Source organism: Macaca mulatta, chromosome 1 (genome assembly GCF_049350105.2).
Source record: "Macaca mulatta isolate MMU2019108-1 chromosome 1, T2T-MMU8v2.0, whole genome shotgun sequence".
NCBI classification, from domain to species: domain Eukaryota; kingdom Metazoa; phylum Chordata; class Mammalia; order Primates; family Cercopithecidae; genus Macaca; species Macaca mulatta.
In genome coordinates, this window is record NC_133406.1 from 148,300,286 (window position 1) to 148,323,142 (window position 22,857).

Here is a 22,857-nt window from a genome sequence, read left to right on the forward strand (position 1 = left end):
AAATGAATTAGTGTATATCCTTCTGATGACTTAATGCTCAAGATGCATTAAATCAGTTGCCAAGTAACATACATAGATGATCATAATTTTATAAAAACAAGTCCCTCAAACCTTCTATATGTTCATATTTGAATGGGCATAAATAAGACAGTATAATACATAAGATTTCACCTCTCCTTTGGGAGACTGAGGCTGGTGGATCATGGGGTCAAGAGATCAAAACCATCCTGGCCAACATGGTGAAACCCTGTCTCTACTAAAAATACAAAAACTAGCTGGGCATAGTGGCATGCACATATAGTCCCAGCTTTTTGGGAGGCGGGAGGCAGAAGAATTGCTTGAACCTGGGAGGTGGAAGCTGCAGTGAGCCGAGATTACACCACTGCATTCCAGCCTGGCGACAGAGCAAGACTCTGTCTCAAAAAAAAGAAAAAAAGATTTCACCTCTCAGTATATGAAGTGGACAGAGACTTTAATACCTCTAAATTTTATCTTTATATCATATTTAAAAGCTTTATAATTTAAAAATTATAATATTCATAATTGGATATAGAATTCATGTATAAATGACTTATAACAATTTTTGGACTGGCAAACTGGTTTTGGCTGTTGGCTTCTACACAATTGCGTACAAATTAATAAATTAATGAATGATATATATAGAACTTCTACATGAAGTATTAATATTCAGAATATACAAAGAATTATAAAGAACTAAGAATTCCCATATAGAGTAACTATACTAAAAACCACCAAATTTCATAAAGGGTTTAAAAAATTAAAAAAGGTCAGGCACAGTGGCTCCCATCTGTAATCCCAGCACTCTAGGAGGCTGAGATGAGAGGATCACTAGGTCAGGAGATTGAGATCATCCTGGCTAACATGGTGAAACCCCATCTCTACTAAAAACACAAAAAGAAATTAGCCGGGTGTGGTGGTGGGCGCCTATAGTCCCAGCTACTTGGGAGGCTGAAGCAGGAGAATGGCATGAACCTGGGAGGCAGAGCTTGGAATGAGCCAAGATTGTGCCACTGCACTCCAGCCTGGGTGACAGAGCGAGACTCCACCTCAAAAAAAAAAAAAAAAAAAAAAAAAATTACATTACTATAAAGAAAAAAAGAAAGGGCCAAGGATGTGAGGAGCCAACTTAGAGAAGAAAACCCAGGTTTTCTTCTAATTGAATTACACTTACAGAAAAACCAGTGTGTAAGCTGATAATTATTTATAGGAGGAAACACTGATGGTAGAAACCAAAATTGGTAGAATGCCCTTAGGAAGGTAAAAAATAACAGATTCCCCTTAAATGAGAGCACAGACAATTCATCGTTTGTAACAAAGGAGATAGCAGAGCATCTGAATAGTGATGCTTGTAGATGTGGTTTTGGAAGTCTGTGGAAGGTCTGCTCAGATTGCTTCTGTTCTCAGTCCAAGAGAAGCAAGAAATAGGTAGCATAGACTGATGGTGGGTAGTGTTGATTAGTGGTCTGAGTAGAATGGAGATATAAAACAGTTGACTCCCTAGGGAGAGTGAATGGACCATGGAAACAGTAAGACTTCTGGGCAGCATTAAAGTTAATTTGAATTTGTGCTCACAAATTTAAAGTGAGACTGGTTATCATGGTCACGTATCTTTCTCTAACCACACTCAGCTTCCTGAGTGCAAAAGTAGGCGTTCATATTTCATAAGGATTTGAGCTTTGCCAAGTGAATACAACAAAGGAGCAATGGAGTTGACAGAGTATGCAAAGGAGTGATTATTAATAACATACTACAGGCTGGGTGCAGTAGCTCACGCCTGTAATCCCAGCACTTAGGGAGGCTAAGGAGGGCGAATCACTTGAGGTCAGAAGTTCGAGACAAACGTGGCCAACATGGTGAAACCCCGTTTCTACTAAAAATACAAAAAAATTAGCTGGGCATGGTGGCATGTGCCCGTAATCCCAGCTACTACTCAGGAGGCTGAGGCAAGAGGATTGCTTGAGCCCAGGAGGCAGAGATTGCAGTGAGCTGAGATCGTGCCATTGCACTCCAGCCTGTGCGAGAGTGAGATGCTGTCTCAAATAAATAAAAAGATAAATGATGTACTAAAAACTCAGGATAAGCACAGAAGTGAGGGCATGAAAGGAGAGGTGCTGCGAAAACACTAGGATTAATGGATTGTTGGCATCAAGGGTCTATAAGGAGTATGCTAGAAAAGATAGGAGAAAGTAGTGAGAGAATAGGATGCTTGAAACTGAGACTAAGGGTTTTTGTTATCGGTAATGACAAAGGAGTGAGTGGCTGAGGCTGATCTTGCTACTCAAGGTCATTAGCAGAGAGGTCAAAGGACTGAGAAGTATCATTTGGAGAGTGACGGTGAGGTAGAGACTAAAATCTCTGAGAACAAGAGTGAACCAGGAATGGTAAATGACAATGGGTGGCATAGTCTAATGATCATGAAAAATTTTAAGACGGAAGTTTTTAGGGAGGAGGGAGGTAAGAAAGAGAATGGTCTACAAGCAGCACTACAAAGACAAGAAAAGCCACAAGAAAACAAGCACCAAATAGGGGGGAGCTGCAGGAGACAGCCAGATTCCTGTGAGAGCAGGGGGATCTCAAACTTCAGCGTGTACGAGAATGACCTAGAGGGTTAGTTCAACTATGGATTGCTGGACCCCACACCCAGAGTTTGTGATTTAATAAGTCTTAAGTCTTTAGAATTTGCATTTCTAAAAAGTTCCCAGGTATTGTTGTGTGGTCCAGGGACTACACATTCAGAACAACTCAGAACAAAAACAAGAAAGAAAAAAGCAAAAGGATTGACTATGTAGAGAACATCATTGATGACTTATCACGGATTCTAGAAAACACAATAAAAAAGTTCTAGGAGTTGGAGCAGGTGTGAGATGGGGCCAGAAAGGGAGTCTTCACAAAATCAGGCTTTAGCTGAAGACAGTTAAGAGAAGCCAAACAATCTTTTACTAAAAATAATGTGTAATATAGGAAGGATTGGTTATAAGCCAATACTTTTATTTGCTAAACTGACTTTAACCCACTAAAAGTTTGTTGAGTATCTGCAATGTGCCAGGCCCCTTATAGCCTAAGAAGAGGTTAAGTGCCAAGTCGGTTAAACAGAATAACCAAACATAGCTCACTATAATCTTTTCTATTATGTAAATAAAATTATATATATATAATCATAGGACAATCTGTACTATTTAGCATAAACTGATTTCTTAATTAAAATAGGTATAGTTGGATAAGAATACACTATCACTTTATTTATTGAGACAGGGTCTCACTCTCATTGCCCAGGCTGGAGTGCAGTGGCATGATTTTGGCTCACTGCAGTCTTGACCTCCTTGGGTTCAAGAGATCCACCCCTGCCCCCTCTGCCCTCCTGACCAACCCCCCTCCGCCCACCAACTGCCAGTAGCTGGGACTACAGGTGCGTGCCACCACGCCCAGCTAATTTTTGTATTATTTTTGTAGAGACAGAGTCTCAACATGTTGCCCAGGCTGGTCTTGAATTCCTAAGCTCAAGCAATCTGTCTGTCTCAGCCTCCCAAAGTGCTGGGATTACAGGCATGAGCCACCCTAACTGTCACTTTAATTCTGGCTGTGTCATGAAGGTCACATCACCATTTAGTTACTACTTAATCATGTTTTTAAAATGCCTGATTAAAATTTAAAGATAGTTTGAAAATTTATCATATTAATTGTAAAAATAAGTGAAGTCAAGACAACTTTTTCTCTCTCTATAATAAACATACACTTCAAATTTTTACTTTAGATGGTAGCAGAACACTGCCTGAGTCATGTTACACTTCAAGAGTTCAAAATTTTAAAATACATTAAGCTGATACACATGGTTTACACATAATTGCAACTTGAAAATAACAAGAGAAATATTTTACAGAATATTTAAATAAGTCTTATTGTAGTTAAAATATTTTAAACATTCATTGCTATCACATATGCATATTAAGAAATGTCTCATTTATATAGAAACTTACATACATAGTATTCACTATTAAATATTACAAATAAATATTTTAGTTATTTTGACTCAAATTCAACATCTTTGAAACCATCGGCATATTTCTTGTTTTTTTTTTTTTTCTTTTTTTGAGACAGGGTCTTACTCTGTTGGTCAAGCTGGATTGAAGTGGCACAAACACAGTTCACTGTAGCCTTGACCTTGTGGGCTCAAGTGATCCTCCTGCTTCAGCCTTCCATGTAGCTGGGACTATGGTGTGTGCCACCATGCCAAATTTTTTTTTTTTTGTAGAGGCAGGGGTCTCACTCTATCACCCAGGCTGGAGTGCGGTGGTGCAATTCCAGCTCACCGCAACCTCTGCTTCCTGGACTCAAGTGATCTTCCCACCTCAGCTTCCCAAGTAGCTGGGATCACAGGCATGCACCACCACACCCAACTGATTTTTCGTATTTTTTGTAGAGACAAGGTTTCACCATGTTTCCCAGGTCCAAACTCCTGAGCTCAAGAAATCTGCCCACCTTGGTCTCCCAAAGTGCTGGGATTATAGGTGTGAGCCACCACAACTGGCAGTTTCAGCCCGTATTTCTTTAAAACTACATTTCAATATAAATTTTTAATATAGAACCAGCTGGGAATCTTATGAAATCTGACATTCAGTGAAACCAAGTATTATTTGTTAGAATCTAAATATTTTTGAAGGCAGACAAATATTTGTTTTAAAAGTTAAAAACTCAACAGGAACTATGTTTTTTATACACTTTCATATATTCTTCATTATTTTTCACTTATTGAATTACAAAAATCATACTCTTCATTTTTAAACAAGCAGGAACTATCTTGGATTTTCATTGCTTAGTACAGGGCCTATAATACATAGACAATTATTTATAGAATGAATGAATATCTGGGAATTTTGTCCAATTTTTAGGGATCCAAAATTACTAAATTTCCTGTGAATTATGTCATTTGAAAAATAAGCATGTAGCTATTAAAAATGTAAGTGAAAACTGTTTAATCATTTTAGAGCAGTCAAAATACAATATAAGATTGGTATCTTGGTATCTGAAAGCAATCATTTTACCACATGCATTTTGATCTTTTACCATTCATTTTAAGTTGATGGTTAATTTAAAAACTAAGTTTTAATCAAAGTTGTTTTCAAACATTGTCATAATGTCACTTTGAAGGGTCATATCAATGGTACCCGCCATCTGTAGAAAAAGCAGAAAATTTTAAGATTACTTTAAAAATGTATGCCTTTACTAAAACTATACAATAATGATTATGCAACATTTGGGAACAGATCATACAAAATGAAAACTATTCAATAATTTTTTTATTTTTATTTTCTCAGATTGAACAATAAATTTGTACATAATTATTTTTGTTCAAATACTACCTGATTTGTTAATATATTGTTCATGTAATAAATAAAAAACAAAACCTACAAGAACACTAAGAATAAGTTTGACCCCTCTCCACAAGTAAAAGAGAAAGTTCAATGTTGACAGAGTGGGTAAGAACATGAACTCTGAGAGCACATTGTCTTACTTATAAACCCAACATAATGCCAGACACACAAAATTACTTTTTGAATGAACCAATATCTTTGTTATGCGAGATAACCACAACATGTAATGCTAAAGCTATGAGCTTTCCTTGATTCTGCCACTTACTGTGTAACCTAGTAAGTCTATTCTATGTATAGGCATTTATGAAGAATTAGATTACATGTATAACATTCAGCAAAATGCCATATTAATCACTAAAAAGCTATTTAAAAAATAAGCCAAAGTAGAGAAAAAGCTAATTAAGACAAAGGAAACAAATGTCAACTATATTCTGAAGCCTTTTCTAAATCCCCTTATAGGTAGATATTCTTTAGCATCTGAGATGACACCAAATATTAGAGTTCACAAAATTATTTTTAAAAAATAAATTAATAAACAGCAACAGACCAGAGTGGTAGGTAAAAGCACCAATTTGCAATCAGTGGGTTGGCTTCTTGAATGGGAATTAGCATTCTCATTAACTATGTGGGAAAATATTTGGAATTATGATTTACCTACTGAAAGAATATTTGAAAGGTATGTCTGACTCTTACAAACCATATAAATTTCTTTAAATCTGCCTTAGAGACAAAGGAATACTTCTTAAATCTTAATCTAGACTACATTCTTTTTTATCTTTTTTTTTTTTTTTTTTTGAGAGGGAGTCTTGCTCTGTCGCCCAGGCTGGAGTGCAGTGGCGCAATCTCTGCTCACTGCAAGCTCCGCCTCCCAGGTTCACGCCATTCTCCTGCCTCAGCCTCCTGAGTAGCTGGGAGGACAGGTGCCCGCCACCACACCTTATTTTTAATAGAGATGGGGTTTCACCATGTTGGCCAGGATGCTCTCGATCTTCTGACCTCGTGATCCGCCCAACTCGGCCTCCCAAAGTGCTGGGATTACAGGTGTGAGCCACCGTGCCCAGCCATCTTTTTTTTTTTTTTTTGAAACAGAGTGTCATTTTGTCACCCAGGCTGGAGTGCAGTGGCATGATCTCAGCTCACTGCAACCTCCACCTCCTGGGTTCAAGTGATTCTCTTTCCTCAGCCTCCCGAGGAGCTGGGATTACAGGTGTGTACCGCCATGCCCAGGTGATTTTTGCATTTTTAGTAGAGTCAGGATTTTGCCACATTGGCCAGGCTGGTGTTGAACTCCTGACCTCAAGTGATCCACCTGCCTTGGCCTCCCAAAGTGTGGGATTACAAGGCGCAAGCTACTGCAACTGGCACAGACTACATTCTTTTTTTTTTTTTTTTTCTTGAGACAGAGTCTCACTTTGTCACCTAGGCTGGAGTGCAGTGGCATGACCTCAACTCACTGCAACCTCTGCCTCGTAGCTTCAGGTGATTCTCATGTCTTAGCCTCCCAAGTAACTGGGGCTACAGGTGCGCACCACCAAGCCCAACTAATTCTTGTAGTTTTAGTAGAGATGGGGTTTCACTATGTTGGCCAGGGTGGTCTCGAACTCCTGACCTCAAGTGATTCACCTGCCTTGGCCTCCCAAAGTGTTGGGATTACAGGCATGAGCCACTGCACCAGGCCCCAGACTACATTCTTAACACCCAGTTTCTAGGATGCCAAATGTCTAGCCCAGATAGTTCCTTAAAGTTCTATTCTAAGCCTCCAATATAGGCATTGGATACGTTGTCCTAGTTTAAATATCATGTGATACTGCTATAAGTATCCAGACATACTGCAAAATTTGTAGAATATGTAATGAAACCTGCTTTTATTTAAAGGTTGTGTGTATTGGCTTATTTTAGATTTTCTTACATCTTGACTAAAATCTGTGCATGTGGAACAATTATCGACAGAGAACTGTACCAATTAACCTTAGATACCATGTTTTTTTTTTGTTTTTTTTGTTTTTTTTTTATAGATGGAGTTTTGCTCTTGTTGCCCAGGCTGGAGTGCAGTGGCGTGATCTCGGCTCACTGTAACCTCTGCCTCCCAGTTCAAACGATTTTTCTGCCTCAGCCTCCTAAGTAGCTAGGATTACAGGTGCACCACCATGGCTGGCCAATTTTTGTATTTTTAGTAGAGAGGGGGTTTCACCATGTTAGCCAGGCTGTTCTCAAACTCCTAACTTCCCGTGATCTGCCTGCCTCGGCCTCCCAAAGTGTTAAGATTATAGGCGTGAGCCACTGCACCCAGCCAATACCATGATTTTTAATACTAATGCTCCCCATAGCTGACACTATAAGCTGGCTGTTCCTTACCATGTGGTCCTAAACACACTCTTCAACTATTCAAATTTAAGATAAAAAGTTTGGTCAAAGGAACTGGCATGTGGTGAACTTTTGGGAGCTCTGCTAAGTGTCAAGTTGTTATTGCTTTACAGAGTATGGCTCTCTCAATTGGCAGCAAGAGGTTGGGCTGTCAAAAATGATAGCAAATAGATCCAAGGTCAGGTTGTTAGTTATCAAGCTGCTAGATGTAACATCATTAGTCAACTTTCAGTGGGTTCCTAGTCTAGTCATGTTCCAGAAATGTGCTTAGGATACTAGGAAATGTGTCAGGTTACCTAGTTGCGTTGTTGGGCTGCAACTAGGGTGCAGTGAAATCACTTGGGGGTAACTTAAGTCAGGCCCTTGTGAGTACCAACAGGAAACATTTTTACATCAGTACAGAAAGACTTTAGGTCAACTGCTAATGAAATTTAACAATGAGTTCCTAAAAACCTCCAAAAAGACAATACCAAAAAGTTTCTATTTAAAATTGAGTTCATTAAAGTTTAAAATTCAGTTCCTTAGTTGCATTAGCTACATTTCCCGTGCTCAAGAGCCCTATGTGGCTACTTCCTAGTATGTTTGAATGGATAAAGCATATTTCTGTCATTGTAGAAAGTTCCATTAAGATTACACTGCTCTAAAGTAAACTTCACCATATGTTAAATGTACAGCACTATTAAATGTGATTTGTTTCTACCTTAGTATTATAAAATATGTGGCTGACAAAACTTTTGTTATTCCCTAGAAAATTACTCTGTACTTTAACCAATACTATAGCTAAAGCCAATGGCTCTTCTCTTCTCAAACTAATGTTCTTATATGCCTTATGAATTTACATGTTTTTCCTAGGATTACAAAAATATCTAGTTCTATGGGACTAACATTGCTAGGGAAAAAAAAAAATCTAGCACCCAACAAGGTAATATTCACGACATCTGGTATTTATGATTATCAGTTATGCAAAGCAGAAAAACACTATTCACAAAGAAGAGACTAACCAATCAATTCAAACTGACCCAGAACTGACAAAATACTGGAATTAGCAGAGAAGCACATTAAAACAGTTATTTTAACTGTATTCCATTTTTTCAGAAGTTTAATACAGACAAAAAACAAAAAAACACATACATTTTTAATAAACCCAAATCTCACATCTACAATGTCTGGGATGAAAAATAAAACACTGGGGATTAACAGAAGATTAGATACTGAAGAAAAGACTGGTGAATTTATCCAAAATGAAATTCAAAGGGAAAAAAGAATTTTAAAAATTAAAAGAGCAGCCCAGGTGCAGGTAGCTCACGCCTGTAATCCTAACACTTTGGGAGGCAGAGGCAGGCAGATCCCTTAAGGACAGGAGTTTGAGACTAGCCCTGGCCAACATGGTGAAACCCTGTCTCTACTAAAAAAATAAAAACAAAAACAAAATTAGCTGGGCATGGTAGTATGTGCCTGTAGTCCCAGCTACTTGAGAGGCTGTGCCATGAGAATCACTTGAACCTGGGAGGAGGCAGAGGTTGCAGTGAGCCGAAATCACACCACTGCACTGCAGCCTGAGCAACAGAGTGAGATTCAGTCTCAAAAAAATAAATAAATAAATAAAAAATAAAAGAGCATTAGTGAGCTATGGGGCAACTTTCAATGGTCTAATACATAAATAACTGGAGTCCTCACAAGGGAGTGAGGGGGGATATTATTTGAATAAATAATGGCCAAAAGCTTTCCAAGCTTGATGAAAACTATAAACACACATCTCAAATAAGCTCAACAAATCACAAGAAACATGAAGAAAACAATTGCTGAAACCCAGTGATTAATACAAATGTTAAAGGCAAGTAGAGGAAAAACATACTATATACAGAAGACCAAAGATAATAGTATTGGATTTCTCAGTGGAAACAATGGAATCAATGAGACAGTGAACAAGTACCTTTAAAGTGCTAAAAGAAAAAACATTAAAGCTCTAAGAGTTCTAAATTCAGCAAAAGTATCTTTCAAAATTGAAGGCAGGGCCAGGCGCAGTGGCTCACACCTGTAATTCTAGCACTCTGGGAGGCAGAGGCAGGCAGACTGCTTGAGCCCAGGAGTTCAAGACCACCCTGGGCCACACAGTGAGACTTTGTCTCTACAAAAAAAACCAAACAAACCAAAAAAAAAAACCATCAAAAAAATGAGCTGGCTGTGGTGGTGCATGCCTGTGGTCCCAGCTGCTGGGGGGGTTGGGGTAGAAGGATCGCTTGAGCCTGGGAGGTCAAGCCTACAGTGAGCCATGATCATGCTGCTGCACTCCAGCCTGGGCAACAGAGTGAGACTGTATCAAAAAAAATAAAAGTGGCAAGTTGAAAAACCTGCAAACAAATGTTTATGACAACTTTATTCTTAATTGCCTGCTACCTGGGAGGCTAAGGCAGGAGAATTGATTGAGCCGGGGAGGTGGAGGTTGCAGTGAGCTGAGACTGCACCATTGCATTACAGGCTGGGCAACAAGAGCGAAACTCCATCTCAAAAATAAATAAATAAATAAAATAAACAAAGAAATGAAAAGCACACAAAGTGGTAACTGCATAAATATAACATTCTTTCCTTATTATTTAAAACAATTTAAGAGATATTATCAGTATTTAAACAATAGCATAAGGCTGACAGGGGAGGAATGGAAGTAACTATCGTAAAGCTCTCACACTAAACATGAGGTGGTATAACATAAATTGAAAGCAGACTGCGATTAAGTTAAAGGTGTATGTTGTAAACCGTAAGCAACCACTAAAATAGGAAAACAAAGAGTTACTGATTATGTCAATGAAGGAGATAAAGTGGACTAAAAAAATGCTCTGTAGACATAAAGAACGAGATCATGTCTTTTGCAGGAACATGGATGGAGCTGGAGGCTGTTATCCTCAGCAAACTAATGCAGTAACAGAAAATCAAATACTGTACGTTCTCACCTATAAGTGGGAGCTGAATGATATGAACTTAGGAACACAAAGAAGGAAACAGCAGACACTGGGGTCTACTTGAGGGTGGAGGTTGGGAGGATGGAGAGGAGCAGCAAAAAAGATAACTATTGGGTACTGGGCTTAATACCTGGGTGAAGAAATAATCTGTACAATGAACCCCTGTTTACCTATGTAACAAACCTTCACATGTACCCCAGAACCTAAAACAAAAGTTAACAACAAAAAAAGCTTAACACAAAAACGGGCAGAAAAAAAAAAAAAAGACAAGAAGGACAGGAACAGAAAACAAATATCAAGATGATGAACTCAAACTTAACGATGTCAATGATTATACCGAATGTAACTAGTCTAAACATGTGATTAAAAGGCAGGGATCTTTGGCTAATGCCTATAATCCTAACACTTTGGGAGGCCAAGGTGGGCGGATTGCCTGAGCTCAGAAGTTTGAGACCAGACTTGGCAACATGGCGAAACCCTGTCTCTACTAAAACTATAAAAAATTAGCTGGGTGTGGTGGCACCGGCCTGTAATCCCAGCTACTCGGGAGGCTGAGGCATGAGAATCGCTTGAACCCAGGAGGCAGAGGTTGCAGTGAGCCAAGATTGCGCCACTGCACTCCAGCCTGGGCGACAAGAGCGAAATTCTGTCTCAAAAAAAATAAAATAAAATAAAAATAAAAATAAAAAACAGCCGGGCATGGTGGCTCACATCTGTAATCCTAGCACTTTGGGAGGCCGAGGCAGGCGGATCGCCTGAGGTCAGGAGTTCGAGACCAGCCTGCCTAACATGGTGAAACCCTGTTTCTATTAAAAATACAAAAAATTAGCCAGGCATGGTGGTGTGTGCCTGTAATCCCAGCTACTGGGGACGCTGAGGCAAAAGAATCGCTTGAACCCGGGAGGTGGAAGTTGCAGTGAGCCGAGATCATACCATTGCACTCCAGCTTGGGCAACAAAAGTGAAACTTCGTCTCAATAAAAACAAACAAACAAAAGCAAGCTCCCATTACATGTTGCCTACAAGAAACTCACTTTAAATAATTTTAAAAAACACAAAATAGGTTAAAAGTAAAATGATAGAAGGAATTTTACTATGCCAACACTAGTCATAAAAAGGTGAAGTGCCTATTTTAAATTTCAGTGTAATTTTCAGAGTAATTATTACCAGAAGTAAAGATCATTTCATAATGAAAAAGAAGACAAACCAACTTGGCCCGATTAACCCTATCCAACAGCAATAAAATACACATTCTTCATGTGCACACAGAATATTTACCAAAGTAGACCATAAGCCAGGCCATAAAATAACTCTCAGTAAATTTCAAACAGTTCAATCAGATGTGTGTATGACCACAATGGAATTAAATTAGAAATCACTAACAGAAATCACTAGAATCAGAAAATTCCCAAATATCTGGAAACGAAACACTTCTGAAACAATCCATGAATAAAAGAAGGAATCAACTCTAGCTTTTAAAGTATTATTTTCTGCATATTAGGACTCCTAAGTGAAAGTCAGCTTCTTAATCTAGCAGTCAACTGAAGAAATGCTGACCTGGAACAGATGGCGTATCTTCTGGCCACAATTCATAGGTGGTTTACAGATTTTAAACGGTAATAATAGTAAGTGATAAATCCCTTCACCTAGTGCTAGGCATTTTCCTATGTGCTTAATACATGCTCATTCATTTCACCTTCACAATAGGTATTATCATTCCCATTTTAGGGGTTAGATAATTGCCAAGGTCTAAGAGTCTGGTAAATAGGCAGACCATCTTTTTTTTTTTTTTTAAGAGCACGATGTTGCTGTCACCTACACTGGAGTGTAGTGGTGTGATCATAGCTCCCTACAGCCTCTAACTCCTGGCCTCAAAAGATCCTCCTGCCTCCAAAACCATCATTTTAACTCAGGTAGTCTAGTACTTCCAGGATCAATACTCTATTATGGCATTGCCTCCTTTGGCTATGAAATGTTTTATTTTAAGCTTTAATTTTAGAACCTGATCCTCACTAAAGAGGTAAGTCTACTGTCACTGAAAAGTTACCCCAAATGCATCCTTGAACATACAAAAGACAGTGCTCTGTTCAATCTTTCCCTTGTTAAATTAGATTTAGTAAACTAAAATTCACTTACTGCTTCTCTCCTCCTCCTCTCTTGTTCTTTCTCCCTTGCTAAATTACGGTCTTTGAGAAGCCAGAGTTTGGATTTATCTTGAGCTTCCAATGACTGCTGATGTTCTTTCTGCTCTTCTCCAGAGCACTTGTTTTGTATTTTATTTGAAAAAGATTCTACAGTCAATCCATTCCCAAGATCCCTTAAAGAAAAAAAGTATAGCTCAAAGTAGGTTTCAAGTTCCTTAAAAGTATTACAAAAATATGTTATTAAATGACAAATATAAAGCCATATATTAGACAACCATTTTCATGTTATAACATTATTTTAAGCTTTATTCTTGATGCATCAAATTATACATAGGTTAATCTATATTAACAAATAAATGGTTTTAGAAAACTGACCAAGATGAACCACTATCTTCTTACACATAGACTAGAAAAACTTTAAGACATTTCTGTAAAATAATGACTATATAATTTAGTAATTAGTATCTTTAGCTTAATCCCTTATTTGTCTTCAAAAGAGATACCACCACTTAGAAAAAGTATCAATAAAAATGTACTTTTTGCAATTACAATTTGCTTTGTGTTCTACTAAATAGTTGAATCATAGCCACTTAACAAGTAAGAAATTTAATATAGGCCGGGCGCGGTGGCTCACGCCTGTAATCCCAGCACTTTGGGAGGCCGAGGCGGGCGGATCACAAGGTCAGGAGATCGAGACCATGGTGAAACTCCGTCTCTACTAAAAATAGAAAAAATTAGCCGGGCGCAGTGGCGGGCGCGCCTGTAGTCCCAGCTACTCGGGAGGCTGAGGCAGGAGAATGGCGTGAACCCGGGAGGCGGAGCTTGCAGTGAGCCGAGATTGCGCCACTGCACTCCAGCCTGGGCGACAGACCGAGACTCCGTCTCAAAAAAAAAAAAAAAAAAAAAGAAAGAAATTTAATATATTTAAAATACATTCTATATCTCCCAAAGCCTCCTTTAATCCAGTAAATTACAGACCTCTGGTTTTCTTGCGATACTTTTGGTTCCTTCGTATTTTGTTCCAAATGCTTCCGTATGAGTTCCTGTGTCCGAGCTTTTACTTCCTTTTCTATGGCTGCTTTTCTAAATTGGTTGAAGAGCTCATCTGAGGATTTCATGACACCTGATGGTTTCACGGATTTGCCCAAACTTTTCCATGAATCTGCATTCTTAATCTTTATATCCTAAAACAAATATTTGGTTCAGTCTACGTCTACAGATGTTAACCAAATTTTAGAAGGAAGAAAATATTTTTTGATACAGCAATAAATTTAATGAAGATTCTAAAGGCCTTCATGTACTTTTTTTACTAAAGTTAAAGGTTGCTAAAGTCAGAAAAAAAATACAAAAACATAATAGATCATCTAAACTCAATTATTAATCTGAGACCAAATTAAAGTAGCACACTTGCCAATTATTTTAAGACATATATATTAACTGTATAATTTGCAGAAAGTATAAAAATAAATAAATCCCTCAGTGTAATCAAGATACTTATCATCTGATAGGGAAAATAAGGCAAATGCTCAAAGGATTAATAAGAGGCAAAGTAAGATCACACCCTAAAAATGCCATGCAGTTTGTTGAGAGCCCTCTGACACATATGTATTTTTTCTTTTGGTGGTTAAGAAGAAAAAACGTAAGTGATGTGACTGCTCTTCTTAAACAAGATACACCATGGTTGAGATTAGTGCTGCCCATCAGAAATATATGTAATTTAATGTTTTCTAATATCCACATTTTAAAAATGTAAGTAAATTTAATATATTTATTTAACCAAATATACCCAAAGCATTATTTCTACATGTAATCAATATAAAAGACATAAGATATTTTTTCTTACTAAGTCATCCCAATTATTACATTTGCAAGACATTTCAATTCAAATGCTAAATTCCTACTAAAAACAATTGATCTGTAGATTTCATAAAATTCACAGTTGAAAAACTAGTTATGTATAGTCAAACTGTTCCAAACACATCTAAGTCTTCCGAAACTGAATTGTGTCCATTTTAAATTTTAATTAAAAGACAAATTTTAAAACTTAGTTCCTTTAGCTACATGTCAAGGGCTCAATTAGCCACATATGACCAGAGGCTACCATATTAGATAAGCACAAGTCTAGATGGCCCTTTCTAACAGTTAACCTGTCCATCTATAATAAGGGAAGAGGGCTGTGCAATACTAAAACATCCTCTGAGTTTCTAAAAATAATTATCTCCTTAATAATTATGCTTGATTGCACTTTTGATATATTTCCATGAAATATGGGGAGAAAACTTGTCTAGGGTCCCATATAAGGCAAAAGAAAATGTATGACTAGATACATTTATAGGTCTTTCATTTCTGTGCTGAAGTAATGGAGTAAAAACATCCCTCCCTGACCCCAACACAAGGACCTTTACCAATCACCAATGATCAGCCAGTTGTGCTTTCCTATAAGTTGTCAATAAAACCTGTTTCTGTCTCTACCTATGGAATGGGTTAATTACTAGTTCTACGACTCACTCAACTAAAGCATCTCACCTTCCAACAGAGATTTGAAACAGAACAAGTAATATCTGGTAGTACAGTCATCCCTTGGTATCCACGGGGAATTGGTTCCAGGACCTTCCACAGATACCAAAATCCATAGGTGCTCAAGTCCCTGATATAAAATGGTATAGTATTTGCACATAACCTGTGCATATCTTCTCATATACTATAAATCCTCTCTGGGCTACTTATAATACCTAACACAAATGTAAACAGTTGTTATACTCTATTGTCTGGGGGAATAATGACAAGAAAAAAAGACTGTACATGTTCAGTATGGATCCAATTTTTTTCCCAAATATTTTCAATCCTTGGTTGAATCCACAGATACAGAACCCACAAGTACCAAGGGCTGACTGTATATTTAATAGAGAATAAAGGAAGGATGAAACCCTGGTCTCTGACTCTGTGTCCTGAAATAATTATTTTACTGCAATGAAATTTTGACAGACCCCAAGTCAGGAAAGTTCATGTATGGAGCTTTTCAGGTATTACCAAGAATGAGAAGACTTTTGACAAGCAGAGATGAGGATGGAAAGCATTCCTCATGGAAGAAAGCACATAGTCAAAGGTCTTGCTAGGTTTATCTGGAGAGAAATGAGTAGTTCAGTTTCAATTAATTACAAGACACATTAGTTAAGACTGAGAAGTTAGCTTGGGGTCACAACACAGAGGTGCTTACTTTTCATTCTGGTGGCAGAAGTTGGAAACCACTAAAGCTTTCACACAGATAAGTAATTTAATCACAACAGTACATCAAGAGGACTAATATAAAAATATTAAAAGTAGAATAGGCTGGGCACAGTGGTTCATGCCCATAATCCCAACACTTTAAGAGGCCAGGGCAGGTAAATCACTTGAGTTCAGGAGTTCAGGTAAATCACATAGGTAATATGGCGAAACTCTGCCTCTACAAAATATTAAAAATTAGCAGGGTGTAGGCTGGGCACAGTAGCTCATGCCTGTAATCCCAGCACTTTGGGAGGCCAAGATGGGTGGATCACGAGGTCAGGAGATCAAGACCATCCTGGCTAACACGGTGAAACCCCGTCTCTAGTGAAAATACAAAAAATTAGCCGGGTACGGTGCTGGGCGCCTGTAGTCCCAGCTACTCAGAATCTGGGCAACAGAGGGAGACTCCATCTCAATAAATTTAAAAAAAAAAAAAAAAAAAAAAAAAACCCGGGTATGGTGGTGTGCACCTGTAGTCCCAGCTACTCAGGAGGCTGAGGTGGGAGGATCACTTGAGCCTGGGAGGTCGGGGCTGCAGTAAGCCGTGATTATGCCACTACACATCAGCCTGGGTGATAGAACGAGACCCTGTCTCAAAAAACAAAACAAAACAAAACAGTGAATGGATTATAACAAGGAAAGCCTCAACTAAGTCAGACCAGAACCACTTAGGAATGTTAAAAGGGCTCAGATTTAGGCAATAAGGCCTGGTATCTGTGATGCTAAGGGAAAAGAAGATACCTTTAGGCCTGGTGCGGTGGCTCACGCTTGTAATCCCAGCACTTTGGGAGGCCGAGGCAGACAGATTACTTGAGGTCAGGAGTTCGAGACCAGCCTGGCCAACACGGTGAAACTCCATCTCTACTAAAAATACAAAAATTAGCTAGGCACAGTGGTGCTAGCCTGTATCCCCAGCTACTCAGGAGGCTGAGGCAAGAGAATCGCTTGAACCTAGGAGGTGGAGGTTGCACTGAGCCAAGATCACATCACTGCACTCCAGCCTGGGTGACAGAGCAAGACTCTATCTCAAAAAGAAAAAAATAAATTAAAAAATAAACACAAAAAAAGAAGATCTCTTTAAAGGTAAAACCCAAAGAATTTAGCACCTCTTTAGTTGTAGAGAACTGAGAAGTTGTCAAAAATGATAAAACTTATGAGAGATCATGTAGATGAAGTATATACGAGTCATCTACATAGAGACTGTAACTGAAATCTCCACAGTGGACGTTCAATCAGAAAAGAATAGTAGTAGGCCCTGGTTTCACACCTTATGAAGACTTTGGGAGGGATGCAGTTATTTAGAGGTCACTGGCCCCTCTGGGGCAGGGATGCAAATTATAGGCATATGGGAGCACCTAGATGCTAAGTAAAATAAAGACTGACTCTCAACTGGGGCTGATTTTGCCCCTTATCTCCCCGAACTGGGATATTTGGCTATGTTAATAGACAATTTTGGTTTCAAATGCGGGTGGAGGAAAGGGCACTACTAGCATCTAGCAGGTAGCAGTTAGGGTTCCTGTTAATCAGCCTACAATGTGCACAGGCCCACCACCAAGAAAAATTTACCCCAGCCTAAAATGTTAATAGTGCTATGGTTGAGAAACTCTAAGATCTGAACAGATAGTGAGAAAATAAGACAAAAAGGAATAATGGATAGAGGCTATAGGAGCAGGAGAGCTCCATAGTAAACATGTTGAATGAAAGGGAATTAAGAACAGAGACAGATGGGTTAGACGTGGTGAGAAGGGATACCTTTTCCTGAGAAAGAGGTAAGAGAAGGATGACAAAGCTAAGGGCTCTGCTTAGAAGATGAGAAGTTGAAAGTCTACTGAGTGCAGCAAACCACCATGGCACACGTTTCCCTATGTAACAAACCTGTACATCCTGCACATGTACACCAGAACTTAAATAATAATTTTTTTAAAAGTCTACTGAAATGACTAGGTTTAATTCCAGCTCTTACATGGGCAAGATGCTTGGGCCATCTGGGGTGCAATTTATTCATAAAGACTTTCTTGAAGATTTCTTTTAGCACCAAAATTCCATAGCCTTTTTTTTTTTTTTTTTTTTTTTTTTTAATGTTAAAGAGGTGGGTCTTGCTTTTTCACTCAGGCTGGAGTGCAGTGGCAAAATCATAGCTCATTGCAGCCTCAAACTCTTCGGTTCAAGCAATCCTCCTGCCTCAGCCTCCTGAGTAGCTGGGATTACAGGTACGTGCAACTGCACCTGGGCCCAACCTCTCTTTTCAGTAAGTGTTAACACTGCTTAAAATGAGGGAACAAGGGTGGGAAATGTCAAGAATGTAAACAGTTTGCTTGATCCTCTGTTTTGAAGAGAGCCAACTACACAATCCCATTTCTTCTTAAACTTTTACTCCAACATTTTAGTGACTTACACCTGTAGCACAAACTTGAATGGTGTAACATATCATAGACTTGATGCTTTGGTGCTTATTTTTGCTGTAACCTCTTTGTCCTGTTGGGCATTTTATTGTTTTGAAACTTTATTTTGGGCCAGTCAAAATTATAAAGTTTTGTTAAATTAGAAACAAAAAGTATAGTATATAATGAACCAAATGTTTAAGAAAATCTATTTTAAGAAAAATAGAGGTCTCCCCTATGTTGCTCAGGCTGGGCACAGGGGCTCATGCCTATAATCCTAGTGCTTTGGGAGGCCAAGGTGGGAGGACTGCTTGAGCCCAGGAGTTTGAAACCAGCCTGAGCAACATAAGGGAGACCTCATCTCTACAAAAAATTTAAAAACAAAACAAAAACTCTGCAACATGATTCTTTGCATCTTAAAGGGGATGGAGGGGCCCGGCAAGGTAGCTCACGCCTGTAATCCCAGCACTTCGGGAGGCCGAGGCCAGTGGATCACGAGGTCAGAAGTTCGAGACCAGCCTGACCAACATGGTGAAACCCCGTCTCTACTAAAAATGCAAAAATTAGCCGGGCGTGGAGGCGCGCACCTGTATTCCCAGCTACTTGGGAGGCTGCGGCAGGAGAATCACTTGAACCCAGGAGGCAGAGGTTGCAGTGAGCAGAGATCAGGCCACTGCACTCCAGCCTGGGCGACAGAGAGAGACTCTGTCTCAAAAAAAAAAAAAAAAAAAAAAAAGGAGGGGGGGGATGGATGGAGGACACTTCTGTTGTTAAGTAAAACAAAATACAATAAAATACAAAATTAATTAATGTTGGTTGTCAGGAAAGTCACTTTTGAATGGTTCTTATCCATACTTATCAATAACAAAACATCCACACTAAACATTGCCAGTCTTTAATGATAATAATTATGAGCAGAGAATTATGTAAAAGAATCAAAGATGCTAAGAAAGCACAAGGGCCTAAGCAGTTTGATCCTCATGGTGAAATGGTTTCCTAAGTATCCCCAGACAACAATCTTAAACACTAAGGCTAAGATTTGTCCTCTAAGGTACTTGTAAGAAAAAGGTAAGAAGTAGGGGGTAATGGAACAGAGGGAGGGAGGGGGAGAGAGAGAGAATATACAAATATATTCCTTTCACAGTTTCTGAAAACACCTTGAACAGTACTTTATGTATCTTAATGTATCCCAATCATCTAGAATATTTGTTGAAAGAATATCAGTATATAATTTGAAGATTAAGTAGGCATAATACTCCATTAGGAAATCCCTTGGATTTCTTAGATATCCCTAGAATAGATTCTAATAGATGGTTTTATGACATGCTTTAAAATTGGGATTGCTGGCAAATAAATATCAACATTATAGAACTTTCAGTTAAACACAAACAAGAGTGCCAAGTGCGACGGCTCATGCCTGTAATCCCAACACTTTGAGAGGTCAAGGTGAGTGGATCCCCTAAGATGAGGAGTTCGAGACCAACCTGGCCAACATGGCGAAACACCATCTCCAATAAAAATACAAAAATTAGCCGGGCATGGTGGTACACACCTGCAATCCCAGCTACTCGGGAGGCTGAGGCATGAGAATCACTTGAACCTGGGAGGCAGAGGTTGCAGTGAGCCGAGATTGTGCCACTGCACTCCAGCCTAGGTGACAGAGTGAGACTCTGTCTCAAAAAACAAACAAACAAACAAAAATACAAACAAGAGGACCAATGATAGGTAGGTAGGTGGATAGGGGAAGGATGTTGCTCGTGAGTACTTTTCTTAAAAATTACATAGGCAAAAATTAGGCTTAGAGATCCAACATTTCATTTAAGTCAGGGCTTTTAAATACCTCTTGTACCACTTCCAAACCCAATTTCAAATCCTTTCAAGATTTGTTAGAAAAAAAAAAAAACATTACTTTTACCTTCTGCACAGGAGCTTGACATTCAGATTCTAACATCGTTGTGGCATTATCACCAGATGGATGCATCACAGTTATGCCATTTGAGAGCTGTTCAGAATCACCTGGATGCACACATTTTTAGAATAGTATAATTAAAATATTTCATCCTACTCAACCAGAATTTGATTTTATTTTTCCTTCCAGGTCAGACACTATGAAAACAAAGAGACTAATTTTTTGATGCATCATTTAACTTTGGAATATTCTTAGTTAGGGACCTGTTATACTGTAAAATATTTCTCATTTGAAAGTTACCACTTTGTTCTCTTTTTGTTATTTTTGCTTATTCTGGTCAGCATGAAGTATAGCTGACATCATACTCACATACCAAAACCTATTTTATTTGACCCCATGCTATAGCAGCTCTCCAGTGTACAGAGTGACTTCAGCTCCAGATGTTTTGTTGTTTTTTTTTTTTTTTGAGAGAGGTCTTGCTTTGATGCCCCAGGCTAGAGTACAATGGCGCAATCTTGGCTCACTGCAACCTCCACCTCCAGGGTTCAAGAGATTCTCCTGCCTCAGCCTCCCAATTACAGGTGCCCACCACCATGCCTGGCTAATTTTTGTATTTTTAGTAGAGATGGGGTTTTACCACGTTGGCCAGGCTGGACTTGAACTCCTGACCTTCAGTGATCCACCCGCCTTGGCCTCCCAAAGTGCTGGGATTACAGGCATGAGCCATTGTGGCTGGCCAGGCCTGTAAATTTCAATGTGAGTTTTGGAAAGGACAAATATTCAAAACCATAGCATAACTTATCTGAAGCAATTTAGACTGCTGATAAAACCCAGTTATCACTAAACATTTACTGAGCACATACTATGTACTAAACACTGGGAACATAAGGATGACTAAAACGTAGTAACTATCCTCAGGTATTACGTGCCCAGCCTAGAGGTGGGTTTTGATTAGGCCAAGCCAATCATGGTAATTGTATCTCACCATCAGTAACTCATTTAGGAAGAGCAGACCTGAGCCAGTGCAGGGCTTCCAAGGGAAAGATTCTGCCTGGGTGGCCAATTGGAGACAAAAAAACACAGAGGGGAACTAAGATACCAGACACTCAAAATAGCTACCAAGGGAACAGGGATGAGAAATGCAGTAAGTCTGACTTTGAGGCGAGGAGAACTCATGCAATCTCATTAATTCTTAAGTTTTCATGCAAATATTTCATTTATTATTACTGGTGAAGATTAACTACAGAGTGTGAGCCCTGATAAAGCCATGACTAAAAGATTGACCTATCTTTGGACTATTGCCTATATATGCCAACAAAATTCCTTATTAAATCAGTTTGGGCTGAGTTTTCTGTCATCCGCAACATGGAACATCCTGATACATGAAACTTAATTGACCACTTGATTCAATTCTCTCTAGTCATCGTCCACAGGTTCTAATTAGTGGCTGAAGAACAAGAGGGACAAATCAAAACTGAGCTGCTGTCTTTATTAACTGACCCAAACTAACAAAATCCTGGCCACTTACATATTATAGGGACTTACATTTAAGCTTCTACCACCCATCAATCCCTTGATGGATTCTCTGGCTAAATCATACTCTGAGGTTGAGGTTTAGAAGAAGAGAGCAAGGAACATCAAGGAATAGCAGTGAGCACAGGAGAGCAAGACAAAACACTGTCAAAGAATGCATGAACAAAAGCTCAAATTTTTAATTTGTATGTCTCTACACAGCCCCAGTGTAGCCGTGTTTCCTCACTTCAACAAGGAAAGGAAAAAAAAACTGAGAAAAGCCAAAGCTGTAAGTACAGGACTACCTTCCCTTCTCTGCTTCCTGTCAGTGATGATTTACAAAGGAGAAAAAGTATGTATGGTAAGTGAAATTCTAAAGTGACCCTCAATTTGCTGACCCTAAGTTGGTAAGTGGTGATAGTGCCATTATTAACAATTAAAGAGGAAGGATTAAATTCTGGGGACTAGGCTGGGTGCAATGGCTCAGGCCTGCAATCCAGCACTTTGGGAGGCCAAGGCGGGAGGATTCCTTTAGCCCAGAAGTTTGAGACCAGCCATGGTGAGACCCCATCTCTACCAAACAAAACAAAACAAACAAACAAAAACTTAGCTGGGCATGGTGGCACATATTTGAGGTCCCAGCTACTTTGAGAGGCTGAGGTAGGAGGATGGCTTCAGCCCAGGAAGTCAAGGCTGCAATGAGCCATGTTTGTGCCACTGTACTCCAGCCTGAGCAACACAGGAAGACTGTCTCAAAAAAATAAATAAAATCTGGGGACTAAAAGGGGGAATTCAGTTTTTACATGGCTGTGTGTGGAATGCCTATGTGATGTTTAAGCAAAGACATTTAGTAGAGTTGTATAAACATGCCTGGGGCCTGGATACATTTGAACTGTAAAAATGAGACTAGAAGTCATGGATGCCAAAGATCACT

At 39.0% G+C, this 22,857-nt stretch overlaps 1 protein-coding gene across 1 annotated transcript in view; it reads right to left on the reverse strand.

Annotated features, from left to right (window-relative positions):
- Positions 1-5,004: 5,004 nt before the first annotated feature.
- Positions 5,005-22,857, reverse strand: part of BRDT (bromodomain testis associated) — a 51,997-nt gene continuing 34,144 nt past the window's right edge. The window contains exons 15-18 of the mRNA XM_015144758.3: positions 20,418-20,518; positions 13,833-14,038; positions 12,847-13,027; positions 5,005-5,190 (exon numbers count right to left, since the gene is read on the reverse strand). Coding sequence (XP_015000244.2) covers positions 5,122-5,190; positions 12,847-13,027; positions 13,833-14,038; positions 20,418-20,518 — 557 coding nt within the window. The 3' untranslated portion in view covers positions 5,005-5,121. The remainder of the gene's footprint in view (positions 5,191-12,846; positions 13,028-13,832; positions 14,039-20,417; positions 20,519-22,857) is intronic.